The 22193-nt window shown below is 36.2% G+C and overlaps 1 protein-coding gene across 2 annotated transcripts; it reads right to left on the bottom strand.

Annotated features, from left to right (window-relative positions):
- Positions 1-8126: 8126 nt before the first annotated feature.
- On the bottom strand, positions 8127-16286 carry LOC125662443 (uncharacterized). 2 transcript variants are annotated; one of them, XM_048894661.2, is made up of 4 exons: positions 15993-16286; positions 10570-11303; positions 10216-10440; positions 8127-10125 (listed from the first exon to the last, which is right to left on the bottom strand). In XM_048894661.2, exons 2-4 carry the CDS (start codon positions 11270-11272, stop codon positions 9839-9841), a joined length of 1215 nt encoding a protein of 404 aa, XP_048750618.1. In that variant the 5' UTR covers positions 11273-11303; positions 15993-16286; the 3' UTR covers positions 8127-9838. The 2 variants fall into 2 exon arrangements, with proteins under 2 accessions (XP_048750618.1, XP_056002499.1); XM_056146524.1 differs by having other exon boundaries at positions 8127-10440; positions 15993-16258.
- Positions 16287-22193: the final 5907 nt, after the last annotated feature.

The raw sequence follows: 22193 nt of genomic DNA, 5'->3' as shown, positions 1-22193 counted from the left end.
GCGCGACGGCGTGTTTTGCGTTAGAGTGATAACGTGTTTTAAATCGCGCTGTTATTGCTTTTGCACATGCCCCTATCCGGACGCCATATGGTTATCTGTGTCATTTGTCTGGTTTTTATAGATTTCACACCTTCCTACATTAAAAATCAGATGACAGTATCATGTAAAGTGACTAAGGTATGGAATTTTTTTTCTTTGTGTTCTGTATAGAGAGTGTTGTATCTGGTTGAATATTTCCTGACTGGAGTTGAAATGTCGTTTTTTCCATAGTAAAAAATAATGAAAATACACGATTATATTACATTTTCTGTGTTCATGAATCAGTTTACGCCTTTTAGAGACACTGAATACCGGAAATATATGTTCTTCTTTACTTTAAATATCTATTTGATTGCAGAAAATGACATCTTTCAGAAAAATGTTGGTGTAATCACGCAACCCTGAGAGGCGGATAGGTATCTTGGTTACAGGAAGCGAAGTCAAAACTGGGTCAAGGACGTTGGTTGATACTACTTTTCTCTTCCTGGTCCGGGATACGCTGGCATACTTCAAATCAAGTATGCTAGTGCTTCATGAAAAGTATGCCGGTATGGAGCATTGCTGTTCATATCCGTATGAATTTTCAAAAATGAAATAATCATTTTCATTCATATGTCGACTCGATATATCTCAGAGAGTCCTCCACATGTGCTTCATACTTAGATATTTGATTAAAAATGAATATTAACTGACACCTTAACTTTTTGACAAACGGGATGATTTCAGGTTCTCCATCGTCAACTTTCCATATTTTATGTTTTAATGTTTCATCATCACTTGTGATATTTTTATTTCTCAACTGATTTAATACACAAGAGCTTGTTCTGTGTATGATCAGTTTTTTTAATCGAGGCAGACTATTGACAAACAAATTGATGTTACAGCGGATTCAAAAGTCTAAAGTCGATGTGTCTCAAATTCTATATCTAGTTTGCCAATACAACCTGTAAATGGATCACATGCTGTCTGACGTGTTTCATACCGATTGTCGGGCTGTTCTTGGCACACTGATTTTGACTACGGATTACTCCGTTTACCTGATCAAGATATACATGTAGGGCTCACGGCATGAGAAAATGGCAATCGTTTGAATTGTTAAATACATCGAAACCATGTAAATATTTCTGTACAAACTTGAGGGTATGAAATGCGACGCTTCATGCCGCCATTTTTCCTGATGCGCGTTAGAATCGCATGTCATATACTCTCAAGTGTTTTCATGAAGGCAAATATCTTAATAGATGCGTATACGTTTGAAAAATTGACAATATTACAAATCTCAGGTGTGAAACTCTTTAAAGGTTCTGGCCAGTTGTGTTGGGATCAGCTTTGATTATCGACTACAATTTTCAAACCTACAAGTTGAAACACAAGTGAGATATTACCTTATATTACCTTAGAGTAAAGGTAATTACGCTGCGGAATCTAGCGAAAGGTTTTCATAAAGATGTGCGATTGTACATGTGCAAAATTGCGTCGCAAGATGTGCATATTTTATAAGAAAGAGCCTCGTACCTCACAAATACTAGGAATTATCTCACGGGAGATGAAGCCAGACAATTCTGAAATACTGGTGTCCAATAACACTGTTGAATGTACTCTATAAGATTAAATACTGGAAGTCTTAGTTTTGAAATTATTAAGCAAGATCCCTGGTACACGGTAGGGTTTAGCATATCACGCACGTATAACGTGAAAATCAAGCATGTCGCTCTATTCACAAAGACGGAGAAAGTGTTCTTATGGTTTTGTGTCACTAAAACAAGGGGTCTAACAATCACTATTCGTCATCTTCACCACTTATTACGAAGACTTGTGTAAATAGATATTGCTAAGTTGTATCATTGCTGTGGTGTTCTTCCTTTGATGATCACTGTGTTTTTATTTTTGATACACCATGACTTATTGTGCTCTAACAACCATACTCTATCAAGATAGAGCATGCCAGGGTGAATCGACAATCTCAATGACATTTGACCTTACATTGGAGGAGAAACAATATAAACAAACAAGTCAATTTTATTATCAATAAAACAAACTCAAATAAACGAATTGTGTATTCCGAGCTGTCTTCTTACTTTCAACACAAATCGTTACATCCAGTAATTCATCTCGGTCAAAAGTGGGACATTGTCCCGTGCGGCACGCCACTTGTTGAACGTTTCAATTGCCCATTTAGTATTTTTACGAGTGTTAAGATTTTTGTGAGTCTATCAAACGCTGAATGTCATCATCGGGCACCGGTTCAAATCGTTCATTTTTCATCACGACCTCAGGACTGGAGAAATTTGGCGCACTCAAATCAGTCTCCATCATGTCCAAAACATTTCCTATATCGAAATCCATGAGGTTCATTTTTAAGTCCCGGTAGATCGAGCGTCATACTTTGCAACGAATCTTCAACATGCATCTGATTTTCTATATACTGATTCTGTAAACTGTGAGAGCAAAAAATCCACGCCATATTCTATGGTGGTTATTGCTTAAAAACTGACAAGCGTTTTATTCCACCGTATCAGATAAACATGTGATTTCGATAATGAGTTTTGATTGGTCTAAATTTTGGTCACGCAGTTCCTTGTTAGAGTACAGTTATATAATTAAGGATGATGCAATAATTTCTGAGCGCAATGATACAAAACATTTAGAGTAACCTTGAACTCGTGCATCTTCCGATACCAGTCTCGGGGGCTCCGCCCCCTCGACTGGTATCGGAAGATACACTCGTTCAAGGATACTCTAAATATTACTTATTTTAATTTATCAGAATTAGTAGAAATAAAAATGAGTAGTTTTCGAAATTAAAAATCAGAGTAAAAATATCAGAAACATTGCATTTGAGATATATCAAATATAAATCACGTACTCAATCTATCATAAGGACATGGTAGGAACTGTCCGGAGGACGGGGTGGGTAAACTATTAAACAGGTCACGTGATCTAGATGTAATGTAGTTCCGCCCCTTTCCATAATTAATAATTCTGGTGTTTAGTGTATGCTTACTGTTGGATGACCTCTCTTCAGGAGCGTATCCTGGTAGAAATATGGGGATGGGGGTGTAAGCGTAAAATCCCATGATGCATTGTTTTAATTTTCACGAATATGGAACGATAGAAAACCGAGCACTGATTGGGTACAAACAAGAAACATGCATTCCCATCACAAATTAGGAGAGGCCCTTCATCGAAACAGAATAATCATATACGCTGTATAGAGACAAGTAAAACACTATTTAGGTAATATTCAAGATTAAATTCAGAAAATGTTTAGAATGTGTTAAAATTCCAAACCTAAGCCTCCTGTATCGTAACTTGAAATTTCCGATCATCGGGTGGAAATATTGACACAGCAGTCAGAAAACGAACCTGCAATAAGCGTGTAAGGGTTGTCTGAAAGTTATCTCGCTGTATGAAGCTTAATGACGGTAGAGGGGGAAATCTGATAAACTTGTACGCTTTAAGGAGAAAACATTGTCCCAGGACGAGGACTTTGTGTATAAATACCCGCCACACATTATAGAGACAAGTACACGACCATGTTGTGGTTAAAATTCCGTAATATACATGTATCAATATGTATCAATATACGACACCCGTTATTTAGACAGTGACATGGGCGCTCGATTGTCAGTTTGTAACAAACAATTGATAAGATGGATCTATGTGTGTACTACATGGCAGTGAATATAGATTTATTTATTTTTGCATACCCTTTATGTTTTGAATAGATTATTTCTGAAACTCTCATAATCACTTATGCAGCAAATGTTCATACCGACATTAAATATCAGGGAGAATGACATTTCAATGACTGGGTGATACTGAAGGTGTTCAGTGTAACTCATTCTACAATTTCAAACACTACAGCAATGCAACTCTCGACGTCGTGTATGGACTCGAGAGATTGAGAGAGAGAGAGAGAGAGAGAGAGAGAGAGAGAGAGAGATGGACGGAGAGGGAGAGAGGCAGAGAGACAGGAGAGAGACAGACAGAGAGAGAAGAGAGAGAGACAGATGGACGGAGAGGGAGAGACAGACAGACAGACAGAAGGAGAGAGAGGAAGAAGGAAGGGAGAGAGATTGGTAGGAAAAATTCAATTAACCATGATGATAATACTGGTATCTGTATATTTTACCATGCTTCTCGCCATGTCTTCCTTTGATGTTTTATGACATCCAATTTTCTAAATTCTAAATATTGAAGTTCTAATATTATCCACTATATCATTTTTTTTTCAAGGTTGTACATGTATGAAGGTTGGGTTTTTTTTTTCGAATCAAAAAGCATACATATTCTAAATCTTAGGTCGGTGATCTACAAATTATAAGTAATGGTGGGAAAAAAGATTTTCTTTACAGCCAGAAGGCCACCTTGACAGACTTGAGTAGAGATATTCGAAGTTTGTGTTTGAGTATATTGTGTTAAATAAATTAAAAACTGGGATCAGCTATTAATGATCGGGATCGGAGTGAAATGAAGTTTTTCTCCTTTTTGTCGGTAATTTGTTGAGCTCGCAATTAAACACCTATAAAACTTTCTTTGATCGCTGGTTCAGTTTCATAAATTTTAGTCGGAGAGATTTCATTAAAGACCTTTACTGAGTTTTCTTTCTAGTATAAACATAACAGGTAAAGAAGCTATCGTAAAGTATTTTTATATAGCGATTGTGTAAATACGATTTCTATATATTGAAAGAAGAAAAAACTGATCTCAATTTCGTGGTTGGGAATTTTATATCATGGATAATAAACAATAAAAAATAATAACAATGAAGAATTCTGTATGCAGAGACACGGACAACCGTACAACCGGCCAACTGATCCGAATTCGGGCATACATTCGATCATGCAAATAAAAATTCAATGGATTTTTTCTTTTTTTAATTTTCGTTTCATTTTTAAAGTTTTCTTCGTAGGTGTTCTGTATAAAAGCTGAACAATGCATGGATATTTGTGCAAGTTCTGAACTTTCTTACAGAGCGCATTCTACCCTCTGTACTGATAGCCAATATAACGTGATGACGCATTGAAAATGTTAAAGTATAAATAGGGTTTTAATTAAATATCAAAGACGAAAACGGGAATAAAAAATGCATGTTTTTTTATTCTTTATTTTTACTCGGACATCAAATAGGAAGGGGCGTTAATAGATTTTTCTGTTTCTTTCTTTCTGGTTTTGACTATGTTACTATAACTATCTATTCTTCTTTTTCTTCAGTTTTCTTCTTCAGGTGATGATGATGATGATGATGATGATGATGATGATGGTGATGATTAGGATAATGAGGAGGAGGATATGCCTTAAGAGTTTGTTCATATATATGTTACGCACTTCATAAAAAATTCAATAACCTATACTGCAATCCGTCGCTCTTTGCGTCGTTTGAAAGATGGTCAAAACTTAAAAAACAAAACAACACCTTCAGTCATTTATCTACTCGCAAAACATATTCTCCATTAATTTATTTAATGAAATGAATTCAAGAAATCATATGAATTTCCCCCTCGATTTCGAAACCACATTTACACCAATAATACACAAAATCCTTGTACTATCGGGAAGAAGAGAAAAAAATTGACGGAGTAAAAACCGTCAATAACATTTATTTACTGTTCATTGAAAAGAAAATTTTCTTTAATCGACGTATCGGGTTTCCAATTCATAACGGTTTTGAATTTTACACAATGCCGAGAACGTCAATGACTCCCTATCTGATTCGCATCGTTCAATGGCGGGTTTGCTCGGACATGACGGGGGTTTGTTGAACCCATTTTGCCGTTATTCTACAAGGTTACAGTGACTTCGTACCATTCCATTCCCAGCTTTAGAGAGTTCCATGTCCTCGATTCTGTCCATTGACACCATTCTATGACGTAGAACATTCAGAAGTTCTACAGACACGACGTACAATGTAGATCATTTCTTTTACGAAATTAAAAAAAAAAAGGTGTAGTCATTGCGGTTTTTACCGCAATATCTCGATACACGTTTTCAAACAGAAGAAAGGATTTATCTGTTTTTCTTAATCTAAAGAGAAACGAAAACTTTCAAAGGTATTTGATGAAAGTTTTCCTTTTAATGCAAGAAATATGAAAATAAAAGTTAGTAATTTTCACTAATTTTTGAGAATTGCACTGATGTGAAATGAAAATATTCAACTAAATGTCAAAGGAAGATTTCAAAGAGAAGAAACTATCTTAATCGTCCTAATCGTTAGATTTTTTTTTCTGGGAGAATGACTCAGAAATTCAGAGTCATCACCTCGCATAACTTATTTTCACAGTCTCGCGTGAAATCTCTCACCTACGTCATAATCTCGCAGGCACGTTCACACCTCAAACTCGAATGACCAGTAAATAGCCAGCACCCTCTCACATCAAACACACTGTAATCTAGAAGTCAAAGCTCTTTACTTGTTGACAGTCTCCAGAAAGAAATATTTTCATTTCTCACTTTCTTCAGATCAAATATTTACCGTCTTAAAAGAGACGCTGGTATTTCATGAGAAAATTTCGGATATTTTGTCTGGTGGTCTCAGTGTGCGATTGTTTGAATTGCAATTGGTTTTCTTGTTGTGTGTTTGTTGAATTGATTAACAATAAATTGATTTTAATCTTCAAATTCTATTAAAGCTGTTGTATTTCTTTAAATGCTTGTATTTTTCTCATCCAAATTCGATTTTCACGTCTGTAATATATTTACCAATACGATAACCCTTTCTGTTCAGACTAGTTAGAAACCCACCATCCGGTAAAATAAAAACTGTCAAATTAAAATGCCTCTGCTAAAAACCCGTAACTATTAGTCTGCATTAAGTTTGTTTTTGTTTGAAAATTTCAAAGGATAATAAAAATCAAACATGTCTGGAATAAGAAAGCTTCAAATGTTCTTTAAATTATGAACATGTATTTTGAAAATTTCATAATCATGCTATATTTACAAGGGTGTCGTCAAAGAAAGATAAAATGTATTCAGTTTGTGAGCACCCAATCGTAAAAGTATAAAAAGCGAAAGAAAAAAATTAGATACGTTGTCACGTTGCGTAACTGCGGAGTGCGCTCTGTGAAGGATATTCCTTATTCAACCTCTCTTTTAACAATCAGTATATTTTTTACAGATTTAAGTTAAAACGTAAAAGTTAAAAATAATCAAAATTAAAAACAAAACTTAGGGGAAAAAAATCTTGGAAACAGTAGCGTGATTTTCCTTGCCTACCTGTCAACCTTCAGGTGTAATTACCTGCTTTATATATATCTATGATTCATTTATCCCCCAGAAGTAAAATGCTTCCTTTACGTGATAAGTTTCTTTTCTTCCAAAAGTAACAAAAATCGTTTGAAATAAAAATTATAAAAAGCATGCATTAAATGACATTCCATGCCTCCACCACCTTCCCACAATGGCGCCGTGTCTATCGCATGCGGATACCAAACTTAGGCCATGGATGATTTCGGACAAAGTAAAAGCATGTCTGGACAATGGAACATGCTCTATAGATAATTAATCGAGTAGGGGGTATTTATTTCCATTTAACGCGCCATTACAGCAGAATTGTGAATACAAACCAAAAGTGTAATAAGCGGGCGAATATCAAAGAATATTTACAATACCCTCAATGTCCTCCGCTATCGGCTTCATGCAATCAGTGATGAGGTCGAGACCAAACATGTCTCATAGATTAAATAAAAAAGTATTGCACGATATTTTATAAATTCCTCCGCCATTGAATATTAAGTTTCTGATTGCATTCGTGAGTAAACTTCCGACATGGCAATTTGAAGTACAACGGATCCCACCGGCCTGGTCGTGGGGCGTCAAACAGATGAAATTCTATTAATTGACTACTGAACTGAATCCGGTAATTATCCTGTTCAATAGATAAGTGAATTCACTTTTACCGTCGTCGTAGTTTCTGGCTGGTCTATTAATAACCTGGAATTCATTGTGTAAACTGCATGTACAGGTAACATCAAAAGGTGATCATTAAAAACCCAGCCGCCGTCGTCTCTCGTTGGGCCTGGTCTGGATCCGCCACTAGTTTAGATCCGCTCCCACGCTTTCGTCCAATACATGACAAAAACAGAAGCTCAGTTCTTTTTATCAATTTATTTCAATATATAAAGGTAAAAAACAATTCATAAATTCACTTATCTAAATATATCATTAAATAACTTATCGAGAAATTGGACGGATTTCGATAAGGACATAGATTGATCACAATCTAGTAGTGAATGGTGATGTGGGAAAAATGTCACGTGATGAAGAAAGAGCGTTCGATTTGCTTCCTACTGTAATGTCTAACGCATGCGCATTCAGAAGTTTGTTTGATAACAAGTTTCTGAATAGTGACTTACGAACATATGGAGGAAAACAAATCGAGAAGAAAAAGGGTTACAAAGGATGACTTTAAATAGTACCTACCGCTAGCTATTAATTAATTAATTAATGAACCACGCTAAAAACCTGGACGGCGGTTGATAAGGATTAACACAGACAGAAACTCTGGTCTGTTTCCTAAGCTACATATAAGATATATTGAAATCATATTAATACCCAACTGGATCATTGAGTTATCGTGTGGCACATTGAACCTCGCCATACGATAATCTAAATTTAGAATGATGCAATGTCCGTGGTACAAAATAGTGATATTTTTGGACGGATAGTGCGTGAGAGACAGGAAAACCCCCCCACAAACGTACTTATTTCACAAACACCCACTGCAAACTCAAACCAAAAAAAAAAAAAAAAAAAAAAACACCATTAGAGAAGTCAAAGTTCAAAATCGTTGCATGACATCACCGATTAAATTAAAGAATTATCGACTTGCACAGCAAATCTTTAGCATTTCATAAACCAAACAGGATCTGGTAAAGAACTCCACATGAAGATGGTTAAAACAAAGAAAAATAAATTAAAACAAGTAAACCGGCATGCTAGTTAAATAAATAGATTAATTTGCATGAAATGAAATAAATTATCAAGAGATCTATGTACAAATCACAGGTTAAACTGATCTAATCCAATGTAAGGAGACAATGATATTCTCCGTAAATAATTATATAAATTAATTTTGTTTTAAATAGATATAGAAAAATAAATATTGTATATATATTCTCGAATATAAGTTAGGTCTAATCACTACAGATTTGTTTTAAAAACAAGGAAATAAATACACGCATCTGTAGAAGCTCCATTGAGTTCTAAATTTCCATATCTACATCGCTAACAAAAAATACTATACACAACTTTTATCACAGCCTGTAGAAGAGCCATACAGCGCCACCTTGTGGAGACCTCTATCAGTATCCCACATGTAATATCATCAATATGAATGGAATCACAGTGAAATTGTGAATAAAGGTCCCATGACATGGGCAACTGTATCATCGAACGGTTTAAGTTTGTTATTATTTTTTTTAAACACGAAGATTAGGAAAGATTTACGCACTAAAAACTGATTGTGATGAAAAAGATTACCTACGTGGGTTATCAAATGAAAATGAAAATGAAGACAAAATTTACAAGAAACGATACTTCTCTCCAATCATAAACACACAAATATATCCTTAACAAATCATGTAAAGTCACCAACGAAACATAATTATGTAAAAATATGCAATGGCAGCATTTGTAGCATCGGTGTAAAGATTATAACATACTGAACACAATTGTTTCACTCAGGGTGTAAAATTTTACGAACACTTTGACTTTTAAAAAAATTGAACACATGAAAATAAAACGTTAATGAGACTGCACCAGTTGGACGGCGTCAAATCACGTGATGACTTGTGTGAAATCAGTATTTATTCAAATGGCGGTGCTCGCATATATTCTTCATGTTTTTCAGGACTGACAATGACTCGTTTATGATGGCGTTCGTCTCCGACAGTTCCTTTTGGAATCGAACAAAGCTTTCCGGACTTCCGTCCTGTCTTCTGATATTTTTATAAGCATGTTCTGCCATCTTTAAGAATTCCCTTTCCATGAGAGCGCATGTGCAGCTATCCGGGAGTACTTCCGGTTGTTCTGTAACCCTTCTCCAGTTTAACTCATTCTCAGATCGGAACTGATTGGGAAAAAATTCTGGAAGGAAATAAGGAGATTGATTTTTATTCCAATATTCAAAGATCGCTGAATTAAAATTCTCTTTTACCGTAAACAAATAGGACTTACCATTTCTTTGTCTTTTGAAACTTTCCCTGTCGCATTCCGTGTCACATTCACAACTGCAGCAGTCAGAGGCCTTCCGTTTGCGTCCTTGACCTTTGATCTGAGAGAGAAGCTGCAGGACGAGCCTAGATGTGGAATGATCTTCGTGTTCATCCTCATTTATTTCCCTTCGTTGTTTGCAAGGACTTCGGGACCTTTCCGATGAATAATACAGGTCTTCCATTGTTCCTGTAAAATTAAAGTAAAATGAATGTCATGGATGTTGAACTTTTACAATAATGTTTTCCCTCTTATTTTATTTCGGTTATTGATAAATACTAGTACTATTCAGATTTTAATTAGATGTAATTATCTAACCTGATTTCTTGCTCATTGAGCATGTTTCAAAGTTGAGTTGTTTTCTAGCGCGATCTGTCTGCCTTTCTTCAAATGTTCCATTATCGACAGTATCTGAGAGACGACTGCGGAACATATCTTCGGAATGGCTGGGACTGGGCGAGGATCTCCGAAAGGGTGAGATGACGTCAGATCCGTAGCTTTGTTTTGTGGGCGTCTGTTCTACTGTGGAACAGTCTTTTTGAGATTTGACAACAGAGCGCGGAACACAGTATATAATTTCGTCATCACCCGCAACATTTGGTCCTGGGTCCGCCACTTTATTTTCAACCCTCTGCTGTTTCGTCACTGAAGGGGAATACCTAAAGTTGATGGCGCTATTAGAACTAGATGGCGTTATTGGGGATGCTGGCGGAGTTCGAGATTTCGTCCTTTCCGCCATCATCCAGTCCGAATTTTCTCCATAAAGTGCACATGAAGTTTTATTACTTTTAGGAGAGGGAATGTAGTTTCTGATAGTCGTTTCGATATTTTCTCTATAGTCACGAGGAAATTTGAACATATTTCCATCCGTTGATTTGAATGGCGATCGAATTTCTGGAAAACATCGCTCAACTTCCGAATCTTCTCGACTTCTGGTAGAAACTTGTCTGAATTTTTGCAGTTGCTCCATGAGTTCCCGGGGAAGTGAAGAGATGCCGAGAAAAGATTGCTTTCCTTCCATCACTGTCGATCTTTTTCTCCTGAGTGTCAAACTACAATCAAAAGAACCAAATCTCGTGAGAAACCCTGTATTACGAGACCATATTATGAAACGCTATTCATAAACTTCGGCCATGCTGAAATGATTTGAAATTACAATTTGAATAGGGACGTAGAGAAACTGAATTTTTGATTATTTCAATATAAGTCGGATTAATAGTTGAACGAACGCATGTTTTATCCATATCACGGCGCGGTTTAGAGTAAATTGTACTGCTGGTCTCCGCACCGAAGATCTATATATAGATTAAAGAATTAATGCGTTCGATCGCAGATTCCTCTTCACCATAGCCCCGCCCGACATAATTTAATGGCGGTTTATAATGTAACCAATTGTCCTATTAAATGAAGGCTTTTTACTGTGTTGTACATCAATAGCAGCGTTGATGGCTTTCGATATTTAGTAACATATTCTGTTAATGGGTCTTTTGTATTCGGAATGTTCTGTCTCAATAATAACGGGGTGCTATCTCAGGTGAAAGTCTGTGTTGACAGGTTTGCTAATTATTCCATTATTTACACTCGTATTGACAAACATTTAGGTGATCCTTACCCTGACAATAGAACGTTCTTTCGGACAATTACGGACGTTTTGTTTAAATGGACTTCACACACAGGTATCGAAAGTCGATATGTTGTCCCTCTCTATCGTGTAGTATAACTACTGAGACATTCCGAAATTCTCCACATGCTCTATCAGTGTTCAGAAGAAATATGTAAATATTTAAATCCAATTATGTCGTGACGGGTAAGTATGCGGATTTTCAGAATTGGCCTGCCATCTTGAAAATTAATCAAATCATCTACGGGGGCCTAAAGACACTTGATCCTTCAATGTGTATACGGATTTTGGTGAATATCAGATGCTTCGTCGATGAATCAAAGATTACTGGCTTGCCTGCTAACAAAGCTGGACGATGCATGACTATGTCGGACAATAGATAGTCATTCACAATTTAAATTTTGTCAAATCGGATTAAAAGTCGATATTTTTGTTTGGAATTTGAAAAGACAAAAGCCTTTGGGGGGAAAAGGCCGGGGTCTATGTACATTTCGGTTTATTAAGGGGATCATTAACTTAAATAAAAATAATCGTGTGTCACAGCTGAGGGTTTCAGTTTTGTTAATTTTCAGGAATGTAACCAACTTTTAAGTCAACTAAAAATGATATATCTACATTTTACATGGTGAGCGGAGAAATCCACGTTCGTTTATGTATTGAACCGTGTGTTAAATGAACGCGCGGTATCCACAAATTCTTCGTTGACTTTCATTACACACTAAACAAGGAAATCATTTATTGTAAATTGTGCATACCCGGTGCTGTTTGGATTCACGCTTAAGTTAACACTATATTAAAGATGATTACGTAAATCGTCAGAGTTTCAAAATTTTCTCACGATCGAGGATAGAAATTAAGTTTGTAGACGCGTCGTGTCTCATTGTCGAGATGAAATTGCCATGAATTGCATTTCCAAACATAAAAAATATATATGCGTTTCATACTTCCAAATTTATGGATTTATTTTCTTGTACATTGAACTGGTCCCATTAATGCTTTATGTAACCTAGGAAATCAGTGCTCGTGTCATTAACAAATCTGAAAAAGATTACATATATAAAAGAGGGAATGCTTAACCGGAATGTACCGTTAACTCTGAATAAGAGATCTATGGGACTGTGCTTTGAATTGTTAGAGGTACGGGTTCATTGATTTCCCAGGGACTCTCTTATATCACGTAATAAAATATTTTCTTTTTTTAATTCCACAATAAACACCCTTTGAATGGCTTTCCCTGACGCACGGCTTTCAGCTTTTCTAAAGTATGGACATCGGATAAAAAAAGAAAGCGTAATTGATTTTCGTGTATGATAAACATATCTGTCAAAATATGTTAGTGGATTTTTGATAACGGAAATTTAATTTTTATGATATTCACTTTTATTAAAGAGAAAATCTATTAAAAAGTGTAATTTCATTACAATCTATAAAAGTGCAATTGCCACTTGAGGGTGGGGACAAACCTACGTGCGTCACTAATTTGCATTTCGGCAGAATGACTTGCAAATAATAATACAGGTTGGTTTGGAATCTTAGTACAAATACTCTATACTTAAGATTTTCACGTCCTAGTTGTTGACTAAAGATAGACCTTGCAGCAATGCTGATTTCGCATGTTATCTGCTCAGCGCTCCCTATTCAGGGGTCAGGGTTCAAATTTGCATTCCTCCGCAATGTAGTTCTTTCGTAATTTATCGTTATGAGTGACCAAAGATCAATGTGTTCAGTGTCATAACTTCCAAAGAACATTGTATGATAAAACCTCCTACTCCCTTATCAATGCAGGGGTTTCCCAGGCCCATGTAAACATCGCTTATGAATATTAAACGTTGCATTAAGGAGGATGAAAATTATGATTTCAAATCGCATTAAATTCTCGTTTTTTGATCCAATAATGGGTACCGTATTGTGCTTTATTGTTTATTAATGCGTTTCCTTGACGTTGATTCCTGATTTACTGTCGATTAAAATGAGATTATGCCGAGTTGTACAGCCATGCCAAACGTTGTCCGGAGACTGGTGCCGACTTCATAATAAAGATAGAACCCCTTCAAAGTTAAGGAGGCCTAGATAATACAGTGTGAGAAGACAGTGATTTATGACCTTTGCCCCCATCTAGCGGAGACAATTTGAAGAGGCCCGGATGATAAGAACAAGATCTCGAGTGTGTTTACTAACATTATGGAATGCCATCAAACCATGCTCACGGGTATTCAGTGCTGTCTAGGTAGATTTGACGCTTGGGACCTGATTTTATCTATGTCTATTTCAACAAGTTGAGCTAATATTGCGGCGTTTGTTTGGCATCCATCATAATGAGATTTCAGTGTAGGTCAATACGAAAGTTGACAAACATTTATTACCTTACATGTCGTAATTGAATATTGCTAGATTTATAATGTTCGGTTGCGAAAACGGGAAAAATTAAAAGCATCCATTAGATCGCTGTCTTGAAATTCAATCTTGTTTCTTTTAATACGTTTTCTTCTTTTTAGCTGGCTTAAACGAGGCAATTTATTTTAAATATCAAAAGTGAGTTTGGGTAATAGATCATTAATAAAAGTTTAATCGATTAAAAAAATGCCGTAAGCATCTTAAGTTTGACAAACAAGTTCAAACGCATGCCTTGGGGACCACTTACGTATTCGAAAGTGTTAAAAAGCACCGGAGTTCGGCAAATCGGATTGCTCAATTAAGACCTATTGACAAAAAAAAATTCTTTTAACTTGCGCCCAATCATCAAGGAATGGCTATTAGCGACTCGCGTATATATATCCGCTATGTGTAAAACGTCCACAATTCAATAAAGAACTATTACGCTTGCCCTACATAAAAAAAAAATAATATTAAAAACATTCGAAGTAACGTCAAACTTTGTGCAAGACATTTAAATACATTCTTTTAAAGAGAAAGTGAATGCAACGGTCCATATACACACACAGAGAATGGTGAGGTCACGGTGTACATGAGATAGTATGTCAGGATTAATATTTATAAGATTTTAATTTCGACATTACAACACACAAGTCGAGACGCGTTACAATTTACCCCAAATACAAAAATTGCCATTTATTTACATTGCATTTTTTTTTTCGGTAATCAATATACAAACTTGTCACACCCGCGAAACGCGAGGCCAGGTAAACTATCAAGTCCGCATTTTTGATAAGAAACTAACTACGGTTCGAATTTGAATATTGATTTAAAACCCCGAGACACGGAATGGGTTTTCTAGATAGCATTTACATATCCGTATAGTTGACGATAAGATAACACATCCAAAGAAGTAATTTGATATATAAGAATGGCGGCTTGCGATAAGATTGAAATGTACCCGACCCTCCGGGTTTTTTTTTTTGTGTGGAAAAACAGTTTGCATTTCAAATATTCAAATAACATTATCTGTTTAAATTTGATAATGTCGTTCTGCAGGGTTGATAATTGCCCAGTTTGCAGTGAGCATGGATGTCGGATACCCAGACACCCGATAATCGGAACACGCCGGTCTCGGGTCTATTGACGGTGTTTTTGTGTATTCGGTGTAACTTTAAGGTGTTATATGATCCTAACGCGCGTGTGGATGGCAGGTGCATCATCATTATTCAAGTTGAGTTTATTTTTTAATTTTATATTTATTACCCCGCGATGTAACGTGATTCGGCGAGATTCTCGTACATAACGGTGGATGATATTGTCTATCAGGTTTCGCGATCTGTTGTACGTGCAAAAGGACCATCTGTATGCAAGTTCGGGTCGCGCGCATGACGTCTGCATTTTGGATGCTTACCCCTGTGCTTCTGCATAAAAGCATTGTTTTAAAACATGCGACATATATGCACATTCAGATATGATATAGCATATTACCAAATCACCTTGTGATGATTGGGCCCTGTGGTGAATTGAAGACTGTAATACCACAAAGTACCGATAGCCTTGCTTAATTCATCCTAATTATCTTGGAATGGAGCCGATATTAATAATAATTATTATGATTAATTTCTTCACAGAAGCTTTGACTGAAAACTGGGCGAAAGAATTAGTCTTCTTAATTGTCTTTAACAGTAACGAATAAGAGAGTAAAACATACACTGCTGATAAATAATAAAATAAATGTAGTTACCTATAAACTGGAATTTCATCTCGGAACTTTTAAATGCTTGGACTGCACGCTAATAACTCAAATCCATTTTCCAAGAATATGTTATTAAAAATTGTTTTTCCAAGTTCTGGTTAGAAATTGCAATCCTGCTGGTGTGTGTGAGCGTGTCTCCTAGTCGAATAACGGTACAATGCTGGCCCCGGCTGTTTAAAACGTCCAGGTATTCATGCACCTTTCCAATACAAAACAACCGTTATGTATCTGTAAGTAAACCCCACGTGGGTATAGACTTGCGGAAACATGGATTCAATCAACCGTACACTGGTTCTAGCAATTGCACACGTCCATCATCGCTCTAGAAACAATAGATAACCCCGCCCACTTTTAAACGGGTGACCGCCTTCCATTGGTCGATAAAGAAGCGTTTGTTACTATGGACCGCCCTTTTAGAATATTGATTAAGACAAATTCAGACGTCTCCAGTACGCCCTATCGAGAAATATATTGATGAATTTACATTTTGAAATTTAAGTAAGCCTTGATCAAACACGGGTTGAAGAGATGGTCCGTCAAAAATTTACAGTGTACCTCTCGTATAGCTCTGCTTTGTCAGCGCAAATCGTTTAAATGGAATGTATTATATTTTACAATCTATGAGGTTTTAGAACGGATAAAAGGCGTAGCCAATCTATTAAAAACATACACAAATATTGATTTGTCAGGAAGAGCTGTTGAAATATTTGATTTTCACCAAATCTACGATATTTTATACCTTTCACAAGTCTTGACAAGAAAAATGTGATTTTGATTTTAGATAATAAATCGCAGAGCGTCTTCGACCTACTTAACCACACGATCAACAATGTATTGATGAATGTTAAATTTCTAAAGACTTTTCATGTTTAAACTCGTGCAATGCACTCAATATTGAAAAAACAGATTTCTCACCAGTAATTTTTGCATGATTTTGCATATCAAAGCCGAAGACATTTTATACAGTAAAACGCATGTCATATCTAGTTCCAAATGTTTAGAATAGTTTCCAGGTACAAATCGGTACAAAATTTACATCGTTTTGGTATGATTTGGATACAAGATATTTGAAAATCATTACAGCAATTTTAAGGTTCTGTATCAGTGAAATTGATTTAATCTCTTTCCTTTACATTGCTACAATATGAACTTTTTCTCCATTAAAAAAAAAAAAAGCTTAAGCTACAATATTCTATGATATCTGATTTAATGAAATTTTAATCTTCTTTGATTTCTGATTTAGTGAAATTTAAATATTCTATGATTTCTGATTTTGTGAAATTTTAATATTCTATGATTTCTGATTTTGTGAAATTTTAATATTCTATGATTTCTGATTTAGTAAAATTTTAATACTTTAAAACATGAAAAGGTACGTTTGGTTATAAAGTGTACCATTGACTGAAAAATGAAATTGACTTTTCTGTCTGCGGTGTGCATGTTTATATTGCTTAATGCTGAAAACAAATAAAAATAAATAACTCTTAACACCCAAGATGGACATATCCTCAATTAATGCTGTTACAGATCATTTTTATTTCAAAGTATCTACAAAAATCGTAGTAGTACATGTACTTGGACATTTTAGGTATTATTCAAGTGGATTAGGCAAAAATCGCATAATCAGCTTCCCTTTTTGTTTATAGTCTTATTACAGTGGCGGATCCAAAACACTTTCAAAGGGTGGTGCAAATGTACCTTATTCGTCCTAGAGGGTTGGGTGGGTTGACGCCCCCAGAATTGGCCAAATATGACCCATTTTTGGGGAACAGTGTTGCATCAGGGTTGGGGGGGGGTCCCCGTAGCCACACCTCTAGATCCGCCACTAACATGCCATAAAGAATACGACAATTATTTTTCCTTATATCCTTGTTTTAGCATATATATGTTTTGTATGCTAGATTGAAAGGTTGCTGCTTTTATCGAGAAATATAATACATTAAAAAAAATCTACCGAGGTTTATTACCCACAAAACGTTGGTAATTAAAGATGTTGGGATGTAATTTTCATTATTTGAGCCGGTTGGCGGGAAATCGTTATTTCTCCGAATAACATATGATACGCATATGCACACTATGGGGTGGGAAGCCGAGGTAGATTAGAAATGTAAGGAAAATGAAACCAGTTTTAGAGGAACCCCAGTAAAGTTTTAATTGAATTTGTCAGACTTAACAATATTCCTATATATCATACGGTTTTAATGTGAAATACAAAATGTATGCACGTATATGTACATTTCCAGTGTTTTTTTCCCTTTGACATCTTTACAAGTTGTGATGATAGTCCTTTCCTCATGAATGCGATTTAGATGAGAACAATGTGTAGGAATTTTGGTAAGTAGAGTATGTCCATTCTAACGGCTGGGAATTCTCACAGAAAGGAAAGTGGATTATAAATATGAAATGGAATTCTTAAAAATCAAATTGATTCATCTGTACTGTCATAATGTATTTGATAAAACACAGACGCGGATCTGACTGCCAGACACGCCTTCACGGTTGTCACGTGTCTGACACTTCCGTTATACTTGCTCCGTTCTAACTGTTCCCGTGGGGAATCGGGATAAAATAGGCCCTCAGTAATCCTTGGTTGTCGTAAGACTATATGACGGTCCTTCGGATGTGACCGCAAAAGCCGTGGTCCACAGCAGGTGTGGCAAGATAAAGATCCCTCCCTGCTCAATGGTCATATAAGCGCCGAACATAGGACTAAATTTTGCAGCCCTTCAACGGCAATGGTGACGTCTCCATATGAGTGAAATATTCTCGAGCGTAACGTTAAACAATATTCAATCAATCAATCAATCTGTTCTGACTGCAAGGTTTATTTCATGACGTACGTCAGTAAGAGATGTACAAAATACTGCATCCTCAAGCGTTTGTGATACTACATATAAGCCAGTGTTTACAGACAGACGGACGGACGGACGGACAGACAGACAGGCAGACAGGCGATATTCAAACATAATGGATAGAATAGATATACAGTGCTGTAAATGAAATCCTTAATCACTATTAACAAAACATTCACAATTTTAGATTTCAGCATTAGCTGAATGTAATATTAATTCACAGAACCAATAAAGAGGTGGCTCCAGAACATATACGAAGGGGTGGTTATGATCCAAATATGTAACGTTACCGCCCTTCCCCAAAATGAGAATTAGAAGACCCCCAAAATGGTTAAAAAAACAAAAACAAACAAACAAACAAAAAAACAAAAAAAACAAAAACAACAACAAAAAACCAACCAAACAAAGTGACCATTTTAGGAGGTCAGAAATGTTCAAAAATTATGTTTGGGCAGGCCTCACTGACTATCAAATAAGTGAACTTTTCGTAAACATCCATGATATGCAGAATTCTTTCAAAATCATTCAACAATTTGCATGAATATGACATCAATGTTTGTCTATGCATGTATATACATGTATATGTATGAGTTAAGTTAGAATTCCCATCTACTCAGGAAAAATCTCTCACGATGTTTCCTCTGCTGCGCTCTCTGCAGTCGATGAACGCGAGCGATTATTAATCATCTGTTTGTTGTCGTAATTGCTTCATATCGTTTTCGGTCTACGATTTTCTATTCAGGTGGGTATTTTCCCACAAATTATGGAATAGGGAAAAAAGTGGGTCGAAAAAAAGCAGGTAATGACAATTTTTAAGATATGTCATATTAGAATTGGCCTGTAACTTCCTGATATATTACCTTATTATTACAATGACATCTGGTTGAATTTCTCCCCGTGTATTACAGCGTTATAATACCCAAATAAAAAAGAACTTTGTAACCTTACAAAATACTGTAGTAGTTATATAGCAACCGTGCTTTTTCTTTTTTCCAACTGTCAGGATTCAATTTCACGGATTTAAAATTTTTATAACACTTTTCGCCCACTTTCTAATTGATTTTTTTCTCCTCGTTTTGAAAGTATCGTAAAAAGCGAAGTACTCAGAGTTTGCCTGGACAATGGTGTTAACGCCTTGCGGATAGAAAGGTGTGGACTCGTGAAAACCAACACCACGGGAGGCAAAAACGCCCCATTCAAATAAAAGGGGCACCTTCCCTGCAATCGAGAAATTGAGCTTTTCATTCCAGTAGGACATGTAAACATGTGTTTTTATTGACATCTGATTTCATGTAAACGAACCGTGAAATTTACAGGTAAATGAGCTGACTACCGATATTATTTGTTTGTTTGGGTTACTTTTTTTCTTTATAGATTACTCGGCTACAGCGAGGAAGAAGAGGGTCTACATGCAGATGCAGACATCCAGAGGGGGGGACCTGAGAACGTCTCTCTCTCTCTCTCCTATCTCTCTCTCTCTCTCTCCCCTCTCTCTCTCTCTTTCTCTCTCTCTCCCTATCTCTCTCTCTCTCTCTCTCTCTCTCTCTCTCTCTCTCTCTCTCTCTCTCTCTCTCTGGAATACGCAAAGTACCGTCATGGTTTATACTATGTGCTCTAGGTAATGAGGTCAAAACAAAAAAGTATAAAATTATCATCCACTGATTATGTACAGAACGCTGTCATAGGACTGTTGGTTGATGTGACAATTCTATAGATAAGTTTAATTATAGGTTAGGATTCGTCATATTTACACCTGCCACTATTTTGCCTACAACACATTTCCTATTTACACCTGCCACTATTTTGCCTACAATACATTTTCGGACAATGCAACTCTTTGACTGACGGTATGATAAATTCTGCATTGTCTTAAAGTCAATGAATTTCGTTTCAACTGTCTTTGCTTTGTTCGTCGTTAGAAATTGACTGAAGAGAAATTGTAAACACATTTATCAGACAGGGAAACTGAAAATTATTTCAATCTCAATTTTTTCTTGGGGAGGTGGGGGGGAGGTGGGGGGGGGGGCACTGAAATACGTGTAACATCTCATATAAGAAAACAGAAGCATATAGAAAAAAGTCAGGAATTCACATCCGGCATCTTTTGTCTCCTGATCATAGATGAAAAATCAGCTCAAATTGCTGTACGTATGTGTCGTATAGATATTTCATCCCCCACTCCACCCCCACCCCCGGACTATTTTAATCATCACCGGTTTATAATGCACAGGGTTGGTTCTTCTTGCCAAAAGTTCGACCCACCCACCCCCGAGAAAAAAATCCTGGATCCGCGCATGACATCGATACATAAGTAACTGGGGCTTCCCGAGCTATTCAAACGATTTGACTAAGCACCGTGTATGACGATCGCACGTTTTTATTAACGAGTTTTAACATCATAAAACTATAAAATATGAAAATTCTAACTATTTCCATTAAACTTACGTAAACACTTCAACATTTTCTTAAATTAGCTCAAATTGCTGTACGTATGTGTCGTATAGATATTTCACACCCACCCCCCCCCCCCCCCCGGACTATTTTAATGTGATCACCGGTTTATAATGCACAGAGATGGTTCTTCTTGCCAAAAGTTCGACCCACCCCACCCCCGAGAAAAAAATCCTGGATCCGCGCATGACATCGACACCTAAGAGTCTTAAGTAACTGAAAGATTCCCGAGCTATTCAAATGATTTTACTTTGGCTAAAAACCGTGTATGACGATCGCACGTTTTTATTAACGAGTTTTAACATCATAAAACTATAAAATATGAAAATTCTAACTATTTCTATTAAACTTATGTAAACACTTTAACATTTTCCTAAATTAGCCACCCTATCTTGATCTTCGCGCTCGCTGGTTCAGTCTACCTTTATGACGGGATTAATGGATTTCAGCAATTTTTCCGAAATAAAGTTATTCACATCCAGAGATAATACTGAGAACTTAATGTATAACAGATTAAATTTTCTTAATATGTTCAATGGAACGATGTTGTATTCTTTTAATGAAAAATTCTGACTTTTTTCTCGTCGCGGTTAAGAGAATGAGTCAAACTTTCCCATATGAGATTTATTTGTATATGGTGTGTGCGTAGAGGGTTTTCCAATATTGGAGCATGTGTCATAAAATTGAATTGTATAAAGATATACATCAAAATATCAACGTACAATCATGTGACCAAACAAACACCTTTCTTGCTGAATGTTTAAGAAAATGATAGTGGGGGGGGGGGGGGGGGGGTACTTGTACTTGCAGTGTACTCATTTAGAATTGTGGTTACGTCTTGTGTATGTTATGTGTGTGGGGGGGAGGGGGGGGGGGCTTGTACTTG

This window comes from Ostrea edulis, chromosome 8 (genome assembly GCF_947568905.1).
Source record: "Ostrea edulis chromosome 8, xbOstEdul1.1, whole genome shotgun sequence".
NCBI classification, from domain to species: Eukaryota; Metazoa; Mollusca; class Bivalvia; order Ostreida; family Ostreidae; genus Ostrea; species Ostrea edulis.
This window is presented reverse-complemented; position numbering and strand designations above follow the sequence as displayed.

What these genes read in the sequence shown, in the direction of transcription:
- LOC125662443 (XM_056146524.1), bottom strand. Translation starts at nt 11,272, where the DNA reads ATGGAAGGAAAGCAATCTTTTCTCGGCATCTCTTCACTTCCCCGGGAA. An exon ending in CTCAATGAGCAAGAAATCAG is followed by an intron (nt 10,441 to 10,569) that starts GTTAGATAATTA and finishes TTAATTTTACAG; the next exon opens with GAACAATGGAAGACCTGTAT.